We start from the raw sequence: 14,097 nt of genomic DNA, 5'->3' as shown, positions 1-14,097 counted from the left end.
AATACTGCAGTAGCATTGGGACCACCATGACATTTAAAAATGAACAAGGTTTGCTCACAAGAGTTGGTTTTGTTACACAAAACATTAAAGCATCAAAGTTCCACTAAACATCCAATTTTCCTCTTTTCTATTTGAAACAATTTTATCTGCTAAACTTCTTATGGTTAAGAAAACCTAGATTTTTTTTAAGACGGCAAAAGTAAGAATGGATATTTTGTTCTATAATTTTGATGCTTAAATGGTTGCTTGCGACTTACTTGGAATGCCAGACACCAGCTTGAGAGGCCTCAAAACTCTCACAGCTCGGAGGGTTCGCAAGTCGAAATCTGAACCCACAGTGGACAGAATCCTGCAAGGAAAAAGACAAACGCACAGAAATATGCACAGTGAATCGATATTTAAGGAGCCGGGCTTGTCACTGTCAGTCAACCTCTCAGCTTCTCGCTGTCTCTCACACACAACCCCATGCCAGGCCATTACAAGTGGGTGGGTGAGCACTGTATGTAAATCCTGTACGAGCTGCGCTGATCAATACGGCTGACAAGTGAAGTAAGACAGAGAAGTGTATCAGGATGTGGGAGGGGCGCGCAGAAGGGATGGTGCTCTGTATCAGAATGAGGGAGGGACTGCTAAAGGAGAACGGAGATAGATGGAGAAACGCAGAGGAATGGACAAACGGGAGAAAGAAGAGAGAAACTGAAACAGCAAAGAGAGGCGGTGCTGGCAGATGGTGTGAATCACAAATGCTGACTCGCCTATTTTATTGGGTACGTTAGAAAATTTTTCCTCTTGTAATCTGGCTGCAGTTCACACATTTCCTGAGCTACATGGCCTTAATCAGCGCGATCTAGACAAAAACACAGTAAAACAGATTGAGAAGGTTAAGATGTTTCCACCTGGTGCCAGACTCCCAGCCCGTCCTACCGGCTGACTCACAGTGAATCATCCAACTTCCTGCTTTTCCCTCCTTCCTGTCGACTTTCGGACACATTTCTACTCTGCAGTTCTTTGAAAATGCTCAGTGACACAGCCGAGCCTAAATTACAGCTCCACCGGCTTCACTTCAAATACTACAAATTAGCTAAAGGGAATAAAGCAACATTGAGTTGGGGCTATTAAATTAGACTTTGTCATTATTTAGAATTCAAAATGACCTAAAAAAGAATGTCTATGACTTCCCTTATAATCTCCTGATCCATGTACAGTGTGGAACACAAAGTGTCACCGAATAGCACAGTGTCTGTTGTCCCTCTAGGTTTGAAGACACTTGTGACATTGGTTAAAGGAGACATCTTTGTTTAACCTGTCTTTGGGAAAGCTGCAGACCTACAGGTCCAGAAGATGGTGACAGCCATCCTGGATGAGGAATGCACACGGGTAAAAAAAGTTAGCTTTTGTTTAAGAATCTATATTTGGTTTACTGTGTTTTATGGAGCAGCCAAATAAAGGGAAGTTTGAAAGAATTTCATACTCCCTTCACCTGGCCATCTTTATGGTAATGGAGTGTACTTACACAGTACTTTGCAAACTTTCTTGAAAGCCCAACGTGCTTCACATTCCAATTCACCCATGCACACACACATTCACACACTGATGGCTAACATCTGGTCATCAGGAGCAATGTGACGTTCTGTGTCTTGCCCAAGGACCCTTTGACACATGGACAGACAAGGTGGGAACCAAACCTACAGTTCATATCAGAGGTCAACCCCTCTCTGCACCATGGTCGCCCCTCATGGTTATGGTTATCCTTATGTAACTATTACCAGCTGAATTTGACAGTCTGTGTTATCAGAAGTACCAAATCCTGGTTTGGACACCATTCCTGAATTTGACCAAAGTCCCATCAAGAATCTATGGAATATTGTGAACAGAAGGGTGAAATACATCAGACCCAACACTGTAGAAGAGCTGAAATCTACTGACAGAACAAGCAGGGCTTTCATAACACCCCCTATTAGTAAAGAGTCCTTTAGGTTATGTGTTTTCTAAATGGTTTTCAACTGCCTTCCCAGAGTGTAGTGTGATGTCAGAAAATGAAGTTTTTTCCACCACCTGCCGAGTATCTAGTGTTCATGTTGGAGGGACCGCTGTGTGAAAGCCTAAAGGGCCGTACACACCGGGACGAATATCAGCGCACGTTATTCGCCAGCGTTTTTCAACACGTTTTTTGTGTTCACACCCAAGTGATTTTCACTGACGATGAGCCAAGTGAACATGCAAATTCATTCCCTGACATTAGATGGCGCTTAATGTAAAAGAGAAATACCCCTGTACACAAGGTGGCGCTGCACAACTTTACGCTTCTTAAACTCGCTTTTCACTCAGAAGAAGAGAGCAAGAATTTACGGGATTGTCAGAATCATACAAAGAAAACATGAATATTTCCAGCACCAGTAGCTCTAGCTCCAGCTCCAGCGATGAAGAAATTATTGTTCTGTTGAATGATGAAAGACGCCGGAAAAGACGCTGACTTTGGGTACATGCCATAGTTACGAGAGGAGAAGAACATGGGGAGTTTTATCGACTGGTACAAGAGCTGAAAATGTATCAGGAGCGTTTTTGGGGATACTTTAGAATGTCCGTCAGTGAGTTCGCCTTCTTCGTCTTCGTCAGCAGTGTAGACGCTACCTGGCGTATAGCTTCTTCGCCGTTACGTATGTGTGCTCAGCAAGACAGTTTGAGCCCCCCAAGTTGTGTTTTACTGTAACTTCAGAAGCTCCAGACACGTGTGCAAAAGCACCATTCTCATTGGTCGTATAGTTTTTGACACGGTGAGTCAAACCAAAAAAACGAACCCGAGGCGTTTTTAAAAAAATGACACTTTTACGCGTGGCGGTTTTAGCGTCGGTGTGCAAACTCACATTGGTGACTTTGTTTAGTCACGAGGCGTTAAACGTCGGCGAATATCGCGTGCAAAATTTGTCCCGGTGTGAACAGGCCTTTATTGAACTTAAAATGTGGTTGTTTTGGAAATTTAACTTCTTTTAGATATCATTCATGGTAACATAAACCAGTGTCCCAGTCTAGCGAGCAGGAACACCGCTCAGTCAGGACTGCAATCGTGCAGTTGTAAAATGCATGGTCGCTTGGTTAGCATTGCCATTGCGCAGTTGTAAAGTTCGCTCACTCTGTTTCTGAATGCACTCGCTCAGTTATCTTTACGCTCGTTCAATTGATGGCAGCGATGAAACGCCATAGTTTCACACTAAACTGATGTGTAGCTGAGAAATGTTGGGAACAGCTGAGCTCAAGTCATTGCAGGAGAGAAACGAAAAGTCTGACATTGACTGGTTGGGTTCAAATTACTTGCTGCCTCGGCCGGTGTACACCGATAGAGAGTAGCACTGATTCAGATAATAATGATCATTTTCTACATAGCCTAAAATTCATTTGTTATCACAGACTACTAGAAAATTAAAAAATGTTACCCAATGCAGACAACTATACACATATTGATAAAGAAGGAAGAGATATGTGCAAATCGTAGAAAACTGAATGGTAAAATGATGCAATGAAAAGAACATTTTAAACAAAACAATATTCCCAGAACTAATGCAGACTGTGAGAAACAGGGTATAGCTCGTTACAGAATTTCTTGTTATGAAAGACAACACTTAGGGTAAACTATGAAGGATGTATGGCCGTGAATACATAAAACACAGGATTTTGGATTTTGAATATTTCAATTTTGATGATGATGATGGCGACAACAGTGATGACGATGGTAATGATGATCCAGAATCCTGTTCCCAAACAGCATCGACCGTCATGAGCATTGTCAGACTGATGAGGCAGTTCCTCATACACACCGTCTCCACGGTTACTGGCCCCTTTCTCATTCATAAGTGTTCCCATGGCAACAGGGACCTTGGCTCATTGATAGAATCTCTGCATCTCCTTGGCAACAGGGCCAAGGGATGTGCCAGATTGATTGCTTTTTTTTTTCTTCATCTGCTTCTCTATTTAATGTAAATGCTTTGCCACATTTACAGGTGAGCGCACGACTGCACGCAACAAGACAGAAAATGGACAAATTATTGAGTGAAAACGATTTATGAACGAGCACACAGGAAATTAGGTCATGTGGACAAACCATTCAAAAGAAAACTTGCTCCCATCAGGATGGATATGCTGTCTGCTGTACCTCTTACAATAAAAATACATGCAAAACCGATATGAGATCAGCAAACTAACTTTTAATCTTATTAAATATCCTACCCCCCCCTCTTCTGTAAACATCGTAAATGTATCTCAAACCTTATAATTTTATTCGTTTCCTTGTCTTCCAATCTGATTCAACTTCAACAAAGTAAAGAAAATAACAGCAGTCCATTACATAACGAAGGTAGTAACTCTAAATTGGTCTAAACTGTAATTACTTATTAGTGGTAAAGCTGTAGGGAGTTTCAATAATATTTTACACCAACCTCAATACACATTTTAAACTGGGAGACACACTCCTTAAGGGTAGGACCATGGTGCAGTGGGTGACACAGTTACCTGACAGCACAAACTGTTTTCCACATGTTCCCCTGACAGTTTAAAGCTGTGGCAAACAACGGCAAATCGCTGCTTTTACAACTGTTACATTGAGTGATCGTAGGCACTGATTTGTCAGTCCAGTGATTATCCACCTGACCTACAATGTAAACCTTTTTTAATTCCAATTGCAGCTGGCTCTTTACAATTACGCATCTGGGAGGCAAATAGAAACCACCAATATTTTTCTATAAACCTCTTTAGGTAATAAACAAGGTATAATAGAATTCAATTTTGCAAAGAATTTTTTTATACAACTTCTGTAGCTGTTTTGTATAATTTTATATCACAAGAAAATTAATGGCCTAGTACTAAGAGGTATAAACTGAGACACGTAATCAATATTGGGTATAATAACAGCCAGTTCATGTCCAGTGGAAAACCACTGTGGCAATTCACAAGTAGGTCAAAAAAACAAAAACAAAAACTCTAGTACAGCCAAACCAAGACTCCCAAAAAAAAAAATTACTCGTACTATTCATTCCAAAAATCTCCCATTCTATTCAGACATGTTAGTGCCATTTGTGTGTTTTTTTGTATGTCTGGAAATGGAAAGGATGTTTGAAGTGGAAATGTTTCTGCATCCGTACACACGTGTGTGCGAGCACTCTGGTCAATCAAAGCTTTCCACCAAAGGTAAGAAGAAAGGCCAAGTACTTTTTCATCTTCAAAGAAATGAACTTCTAAAGACATAACCTCCATTCAGAGAAATTTGAAAGGTGTGAATTTATGAATAGACGCTAAACATTTAGTTTTTTGTACTTTTAACAAGAGCTTAAAACATTTTTCTAACGATGAAGGACATACATCTTTTTTTTTATAATCATAATAATCATAATCATATCTAAAAAACCACTGGAAATGCTTTTCACAATTGATCAAAAGATGTTCGGAGTGGGACTTTAAAGATAGTACAGTACATGTTCTTTATGTTGGGTTTAAAATTGATTCAATTATTTGAACATATTTTATCAGAAAAAATGTGCAAAAAAAACAACAAAATCAAAAATTAATCACTTTTGGAAAATACGTTTTTAAACAAAGTTATAGTATAACTTTTTGACTTAATTTGTTTATTTTTATTTTGTCTGTAGGTTGTTGCTACAGTAACTGAGGTTATCTTAAAATACCTCTTGACAGTCACTAATGTTTTTGTCATCAAAATACGTGTCAGATTTACTTGAGTTGATTACAGTAAATACAAATTTTTACTGACCAGGATGACTAGGTCTGTTTGTCCTCCGCTGAGCAGCTCCCATTGACCTGCAACGCTGTTAGTGTAAGCGAATATTATGTGTGACAGTTCAGTCCAACAGAGCTCTGCTTTAAAAAGAAACGTGTGTGTTGACACTCCTGTGAAGCGTCTGACACTGACTGACACTTGGCCGCTTGATAGACCACAGGTCGGATCAATTCCTGTCAAGCTGGACTGTATTTGATTTGCCTTCTAGGTTGTTTAATACTGAGAGTATTAAACAACCTAGAAAAGCCTAAACTCCCACGTTACATTAATCCAAAACAAAATTGAAAAATTTTAACAGCTTGAAATGAAAAACAAATAAACGCAGGCATCTTGTGACAAAAGTATGTACCTTTTATAAGATTTTGGACCTTTGTTATGCTCAGACTGACCACATAACCCCTTTGTTAATATTCCTGCAAAATGACCTTCTTTTCTCTGCGGTTTCGAAGTTTCATCTCTGTAATGATGCATTTGTCTTTTCTCATTTTCAGACATTTAATTCATCGGGCAATGTTCTTTCTTCGCAGCGGCACTGGCTAATAACACCTCAAGATGCATCCGTTTGAACAGATTGTCCTTTTTCACTGTTTGTCTATGGGTGCCCAGAGTAATTAGTCACCTCTCGCACTACATTGTGACAATCTTTTCTTGATTTTCTTCTGCATCTGTTGCTCGTTTATCTCCAAGATATTTTACATTTTCTTTTTGTGTTCAATTATTGATGGTCTCGTAGGTCCAATAGTAGAATTTGGCATATTTAAAGGTGGACGGAGGGTTGATAAATAGTAATATCTTAAAACATTCTGATGAATTAAGTGTTCACAGAGTGTTTTAAGAAGACTTCTGTAATCCTGGATTTTACCTCCTCCATGATCACTCCATGTTGCCACGTTGACACTTGTCTTCTCACCTTTCTTCCCTCTTTACAGTCACTCTGCTGTGACAGAATGGCATCATGATTGCTCTTATTAAAGCATTAGGCCATACTGCCAGACTGACTAATCAGTCTGTGTGTGTGTTTGTGTAATTGTCGTTGTGAGGCTGGGAGCAAAAGAGAAGGAGAAAAAAAATCCCAACAGAAGACAGACACAATGCTGTGTCAGCAAAGAAGCAGAACAGTTTTAAGACATCGCACAGTTGTACTGGAGTCAGTGTTGTCACCATTGATTATATGAGAGAACTTGACTTGAGTGACCCCTCCCACTTGACGTTCCAAACAGGAAGTGCATACCAGCTCCAAGAAGCTAAAATCATATAGACTTCTATTGAGAAATAAACAGCTTTTACTTAGTCATTATATTTCAGATTAACCATTTTTGCTATGCTGCCTTTCTTGTTGATCCAACTTTTTTTTCATGAAATTCTTTCTTTACTGCAAGTTATTCAAGTTATGAACTAGCCAAGCAGAGACCTCGATAGGCATTTGGTGCCTATTGGGCCCTGCATCAAATGTTCGAAACGCTTGATTGACAGATTCTCAGGAGCCCACTTTCAAGTGATAGGGGTGTCAACTTCCAGCTAGCTCACTCCTGATTGGTGAGAGTTGGCTCAGATCTACTTTTACTATTAACTGCTCACTGAAGTTGTCTTTCTCTAACATGGCGGCGTCCGTATCGCAAAAATAATAGCAACTGAATTGACTTGTTTTGGTTGGACCCGGAAGTATTTGTACTTTCCGCACCATAAGGCGCACTTAGAAAAATAATTTTTATTAAAAAATCAACAGTGGGCTTTATAATCAGGAGCACCTTATATATGGATTTGTTCTGGTTGTGCTTACTGTTGTGCAAAATGTCAGACAGTTATTTTTAACGATTTGCAAACAACGGTGGGTGTTATTATGAATAAGGTGTGTCTATGTTGGACATTGTCTGTTTGCATGTTAAGGTTGGAAGTTAACATAGTCACAGTAACGATTGTTTCAGCGTTGTCAGTCAGTTTATTTACATGTTTCCAACAAGGTTTGGAGTTAAAGGTGTGGTGAATAACCTAACATGGCTAACTCTGCTAATGTGGCTAACGTGCATCACAAACAAATTCTAGACTTACTGTGAACACGATTAATAAAGTCTGAATGACTGACTTATCTCAGACTGTTTTGTCTAACTTAATGTGCCATATACATAACATAAGGGTAAGTTTGAAAAGGACCTTTCATTGACGGTGCCCCTTATAATCCGGTGCACCCTATGGTGTGGAATGCGGTTAGCCATTCTCTAAGGGTGACGTCACACTCTTTCAATTCTGTTCTTGTATACAACCAATTGTCACACTCAAATTTCAAAATGATAGTCTAATGAATCAAATGTGAGGAGAAATTTTAGAAAATGTGCATCAAAACAAGTTTTCTTTTGATTTTATTTACCCATTTATTTGTATGTAATTTTCCTGCTTTTTTCTCTGCTTTTTGGCCCTTTTCTCCTCTCGGCCGGCAACATGTGCACTTTATTCTTAGGAGCCCTGATCTTGCCTCCTCTTCCATGTTCTCTCCATCTGTGCCCCTCACCCTTCCCCTCGTGCCTCTCTCTATACTGAAGTGACATTTGTTAGCTACCCAGGCTGCCGGCTGCCTGCAGCTCCACTCTGTGATCTGATCACTGCCTTGCCTAGAATGGGGCCCATTCATTAGGGTGAGGGGGGGTAGAGGGAAAGGACACCAACACACTGACAACACACAGACATACACACACCACAAATGGCTTTGTGATTCCATGAGAAGCAAATCTAAAGGGAAAGTCTATGTTGTATTGTGACCCATGCAGGTGTAGAGTGCATTTTTTTCTTTTTTGTGTGTGAGTGTGCCACAGGCATTCTTTTGCTCGCCACTTACCCTGTGAGCACAACTACAAAATCCATGACATTCCAGCCATTTCTCAGGTAGGAGTTCTTATGGAAGGCAAACCCAAGCGCCAGAATCTTTATCCCCGACTCGAAACAAAAGATCCCAATGAAGTACGGCTCTGTATCGTCCTAGGGGAGAACACGAAAGAAAAAAAGAAAGGAAGTATTTAACCGGCCAATATAGACATGTGAATTACTGCAGAGAAAACAAACAAAAGTAAAATGACTAATCTAAAAAGATCATTCGTCATTTGGAAAATATTGGCACAACTTCTGATTATTTGATGTAAAACTACAAAATGCAGACAGTTGAAAAACAAGTGGGCTGCATAGGCGATGTATTGATATTAAGTGTGTAAATGGCAGCCAGGTGCTGCTAATTGAACACACCAAAAGAGCTGATCGTCAGCAGGTGTGCAAAACAGATCTTTCATTGGTATCCACATTTACATGGACATCATGTTACCAATACATAGGATATGGATAAGTTGTACTATCTGAGTTCTAAAAGGTACTGGGACAGGGGTTTGATCGGAATATGTGTTAACTAGCACCATTCTGTTTGGAGCTTTTGGAGCACACCGAGAATTTGGGGTTCAAAAGTAAACAAGAATCACTGAAATGATCCAAACAGATGACAGTCTTTCTAGGAGAACTCGCAGAGGAAAAAGTTTTATCTTGAAAATAAGAGATTAAAAGCATCTGCTGACATGACAGTATTTCAGTCTTTCAGTTGATGCTTAGTTTGGGTCTGGGTCAACAGGAAGGTAGCCTGACGCACATTACCTGCAACAATATCAGAGATGATTTTACAGAGAATACAAAAATTTTAAACAGCATTCTGTTGTTCACTCATTTACATCAAGCAGACCTGGAGAACTCTTTATCATCAATGGACTCCAGTAATCTGAATTTAAACATGCTCACGTACAGGATTGTGCACACACTTTACACATGCATCAGTGTGACTCACCAGGCGTTCAGACAGTGGCGTCTTGTCTCCATCAGGCAAATGTTGTTCCAGAGCGAGGACGATGCAGTTTGCAATGATGGTGGCTAGGATCATCCACTCAAATGGAGTGAGAAGGATCAGTTAAGGAAAAACACAGTTTTTTTCACAACAAAGTCAACATTAAATGGTAAATGGCATATACTTATATAGCGCTTTTCACCCTCTTTCAAATGCCCAAAGCGCTTTTTAGTCACAGACCGATTCACCCATGCACACACACATTCACACACTGATGCTGCCGAACACTGGCGCCAACCTCCCACCAGAGGCAAGGTGGGGTTCAGTGTCTTGCCCAAGGACACTTCGACACATGGGCGCGCAAGGCGGTAATCGAACCTGCAATCTTACGATCATGGGTCATTGGCCCTACCGCTGCACCACGGCCGTCCACAGCCGCTCAACTGGCATTAAGGAGCCCTTAAAAAACAGAAAAAAACAAAAACCCCAAAAAACAACTGTTATGCCCCTAGTATTTGTCCCACACAAACTGGTATTTGGGCAAAAACATCCTCAATTGTGTTTATTCCAATTCAATACTTGTCTGTAGGGTTACTACTGTGGATCATCATAATTCTAGAAAAATAAAGTTTTTAATTGAGGGATATACAAAAACTCTCTTGCAGGAAATGGAACAGGTTTCAGAATTAACTACATTTTTATTTCCAAAAATTATTCATGGAAACATTGTTTTCCATCGCAACCTTCACCCAACCCCTGCTACCATAGTTACACAAAAGTTGTGTGATTTTTGTCATATCATTCCCCTGTATGGTTTTTCCACTTAGAAATTCCTAAATATGTAGAAAAACTGATGGGTGAATCATCATATTAGGTCAATCGTTAGAAACGTTTACTGCCCAGTCAAGGCAATCACAAGAAGCCAGTCTCAATATTTGACCATCAATATGCACCCATACGCAGGGTTGATCCATACAGGTGCTGCAGGTATTTAGTGGAGGCTTGTGCGGCCAATTTAAGGGATGTCATGAAAATGGAATGTGGTATTGTCATGCCTGTGGTAAGTTTATTGTAAAGTTTTAGATAGGATGATGTAAGTTGCAGGCACTTATGATGTATGGGAAACATGGTCGTACGGTACCCTAAAGCTTCAGACAATTCTTCAGTCAATTAAGCCCGTGTCACACAGTACGTACATTTTGCACATTTTCCACGTATGAAATTTTGGTACTGCATGATACATGCGTCATGTATATAACTTATAACTCATAAGTGTTTCTTGCATTCGTCCGTCTTCAGTGTATGCATATGTACAGTAGACGAAACGCTTCGACACACTTTCTCATTCTGATTCTCATTCAAATGAATGGGAAGGTGTGTCCAAATTTTGGTGTGTACTGTAGGTCAAGGGTTTCGTCCAATGGGTCTTTACATGTACTAGGTTTTGTGCTGTTCAAAGCTTTTGGTCGGTTGAGTATTACGCAATTTATGCGTAATTCACAAATACACAATTACTACATTTTAATAACTTGCAGACGCAAATGTTTGGCTTTCAAGGACCGTTCCACATATGTCTATGTGTGTTTACACATGTACCACCGACGGATAACTTTTTTATTGGAGCACATATGACATAAGAATTACATTATTTATGCAGAGTCACTAATATAATAAATTCCAAATAAACAGTGCAATAGTCACGCACGGTTCAAATTCTAAGTAAATTTACGTGTTCTTTGCGTGGTTTTAATGTGGGTCATTTTTGATACATTTGTGAAAATTTCACAAACAGACCACAATAATCCATTCGTCTCTGTGAGTGTGACACATGCATTCCTTTGCTCACCACTTACCCTGTGACCACCATAGCACTTGCCTGCATCTCACCTATTTTACCTACCCTCACGTGCTGTATAAGTATTTACTTTGACCTGACGCCTGCCTGCATGCCCGTAGCAAAGAAATGTGCATAAACATTTTAGCTCTACGGGCTCAACAAGCAAGCTATGATCTTAAATTCTGTGCTGACGACCTAAGTGCCCCGTAGATTTGCTCATTTCCAGCTCAAATCCACCTGTAGGGGCAGCTGTGACTACGACATTGATCAGCCTCAATGCTCCAGCACTAAATGTGTGTAAATTTGTTCGTATAAAGAGGAGATATGTAATGCAAAAAAGGACTGGTCTTTTTTTTCATTAAAGGAACAGGAATCTTGTCTAAAATATGTACTTAATCACTGAATGGCTTTTACTTGCCCCCCCCCCCCCCCCCCCAAAAAAAAAATAAATGTAAAGCTGTTTTTACCTCGTGTTTCTGCATTTCCTGTGACAGCCAGAAGACAACGGGGCACTCTTTCTGTCTGCAGAGATGCATAGGTGGATTCTCTGTTCTAAGCTAAACCAACAAATGGTTCAAACTCTGATTTTAAAAACTGATAAACATAGATTTTGAACTATCAATGTGATCCAAACCTTTAGACTGCATAAACTGTCCAATGTTTGCAACAGACTGGCTTTATTATAGCATAGACTCATATAGTTTAGAAAAAAACTGGTGACTCATACTTTGCCATACACTTTCAATAATGAATTTCTTCTTTCTAAAAGGCTAAAAATAGCAGTTCCAGCTTTAAAAGCAATGGACGAAGCAGAGGTTACAACATTTTGCCCTACCCCGTTACGGTCTTTAGGTTTTATTTGTTGTTTCTATTTGACTGTTTCTGCAAATCCTTGCTCAGTGTTATTTTTGAGGTGTTGGTGTGCGTGTGCATTTTCAAATTGAAATAAGGACTGTAGCCTGCAGACCAATGTGTCTGGCCAAGAAAAGTGAAGTGAGGCACTCAGAGTACAGCAGTGGAGCCAAATGACGCACATGCACACACACTATTACTGGCCTTATATTAACCTTGTCTGCCATTGCCCCATACAGTCTTTATGGTCACTTTCTCTTCAAAAGTCTCTCCTCTTCAGTAAAGCTCTTGGCTGTGTCTTAATGATATATCTTTACCTTCATTGCTATCTTCACGTTATACTCCCAGGTGTTCTTTCCCAACACCCTTCTTCATTCTCTTCCCTGTTTTTTTTTCACTCCTGCATTCTTGCACTCTTTCCTGTCTTCTTTCAGACCGCCTCTCTTCTCCAAAGTCTGCCCATCAATCACCCCTGTGGCAATTTCCATTCAATATCAAATGAGATAGCGAGAAGAAACGAGAGATGCGGTGTCAGCAAATGCAATAGGACACAAACAAACCAAAAATAAGATGGCTGGATAGAAGCAAAATATATGGTCGACTAAAATGAAAGAGAGAAAAAAACAGATTGTCCTGTGGGCACAGACATGGATGAAAAGAGTGAGTGGTGGAGAATAAAAGAGAGAAGGAGGGAGGAGGGAAACAACAATAGGGCGGAGAGAGGCGCATGGAGGAAGAGCACAGTAATGCTGATCGAGAAATAAAGCAAGAAATAACAAAGGGGTGTGATAAGATTGCAGTATTTTCTCCTGCTGAGTGGCACGTATGCTCGGGAAGAAGTAGGTTAGGGACTGCACTTGCACATCAACACACTTGTGCGTGAAAATGCGGAGCTGGGGAAAAAATAGGATGGAAGACCATGCATCATCCTGTCCCATGCAGCATGCATAAATGCATGGAAACTGCTGCCACACTGCTCTGCATTCATGAAATGCCTTTTTTTATTATATGTGGTAATACCAATGCACTTTCCAAACATATGCCACGGGTTACAAATTTTCCTGCATGAACACAAGTAAAACTAGACAATACAGACAGACTTTAAAAAACAGTTTTGCTCTTCATCAGATCAAATCTTAACCCCTTGACACCTACTGTAAATCTTCATCAAACCACTTGGGCTCCAAAATTACCTTAATGTAGCATCTGCATGAAAGCATTTTTTTTTTCACAGCTGGACATAAATTCGGTTGTCAAGGGGCTATTATTATTAGGCAATTCTTAGCATTAGTTGATATATTAATGTCTGATAAAGTGTTAATAAGTTGCTTATAAAGATAGTTGTTAGTGTTTTTCTGGAATCTTGAGAAATAGTGTGGGCCTTTTTTCTCTTTAGCTGTCCATAATTGCTCCAATCTCTTTTAATCACATTACAAGTACTTTACATGTACTGTACTATAAATTTCCCAAAGTCTTATATGACAAAAACACTCCGATCTTGTTTCGATCTACTTTCGAAAAAAAAAAAAAAGGTATCATTTTGTTGGTCATAGTTTCTGCAGAGTGACAGGAGTAAGTTGTAGGTTGGGCTGTTGGCACAGAATAGGCCGGGCCCTTTTCGCTAGTAGCCCCTCACACCCCAGCCTAACATTACCGGTGCAACAAAAATGGTGCAATATTGGAGCAATAGTATCCAAATGTACAGTTCTGAGCAGGATTTGCCAGCTCAGACGAATAATATACTGAAATATACTGAAAAATATTTTGCAGTGGAAATCAGACAATGTTGACTGTTCCCTTTAAGAACAAATA

The 14,097-nt window shown here is 39.9% G+C and overlaps 1 protein-coding gene across 18 annotated transcripts in view; it reads right to left on the bottom strand.

Annotated features, from left to right (window-relative positions):
* LOC101170273 (voltage-dependent P/Q-type calcium channel subunit alpha-1A) overlaps positions 1-14,097 on the bottom strand; it is a 92,893-nt gene that overhangs the window by 62,009 nt on the left and 16,787 nt on the right. For all 18 annotated transcript variants that reach the window (XM_023957641.1, XM_023957626.1, XM_023957640.1 and 15 more), the window contains exons 2-4: positions 9,600-9,705; positions 8,616-8,755; positions 258-349 (exon numbers count right to left, since the gene is read on the bottom strand). In XM_023957641.1, the coding sequence (XP_023813409.1) occupies positions 258-349; positions 8,616-8,755; positions 9,600-9,705 (338 nt within the window). The remainder of the gene's footprint in view (positions 1-257; positions 350-8,615; positions 8,756-9,599; positions 9,706-14,097) is intronic.

Source organism: Oryzias latipes, chromosome 8 (assembly GCF_002234675.1).
Source record: "Oryzias latipes chromosome 8, ASM223467v1".
NCBI classification, from domain to species: Eukaryota; Metazoa; Chordata; class Actinopteri; order Beloniformes; family Adrianichthyidae; genus Oryzias; species Oryzias latipes.
This window is presented reverse-complemented; position numbering and strand designations above follow the sequence as displayed.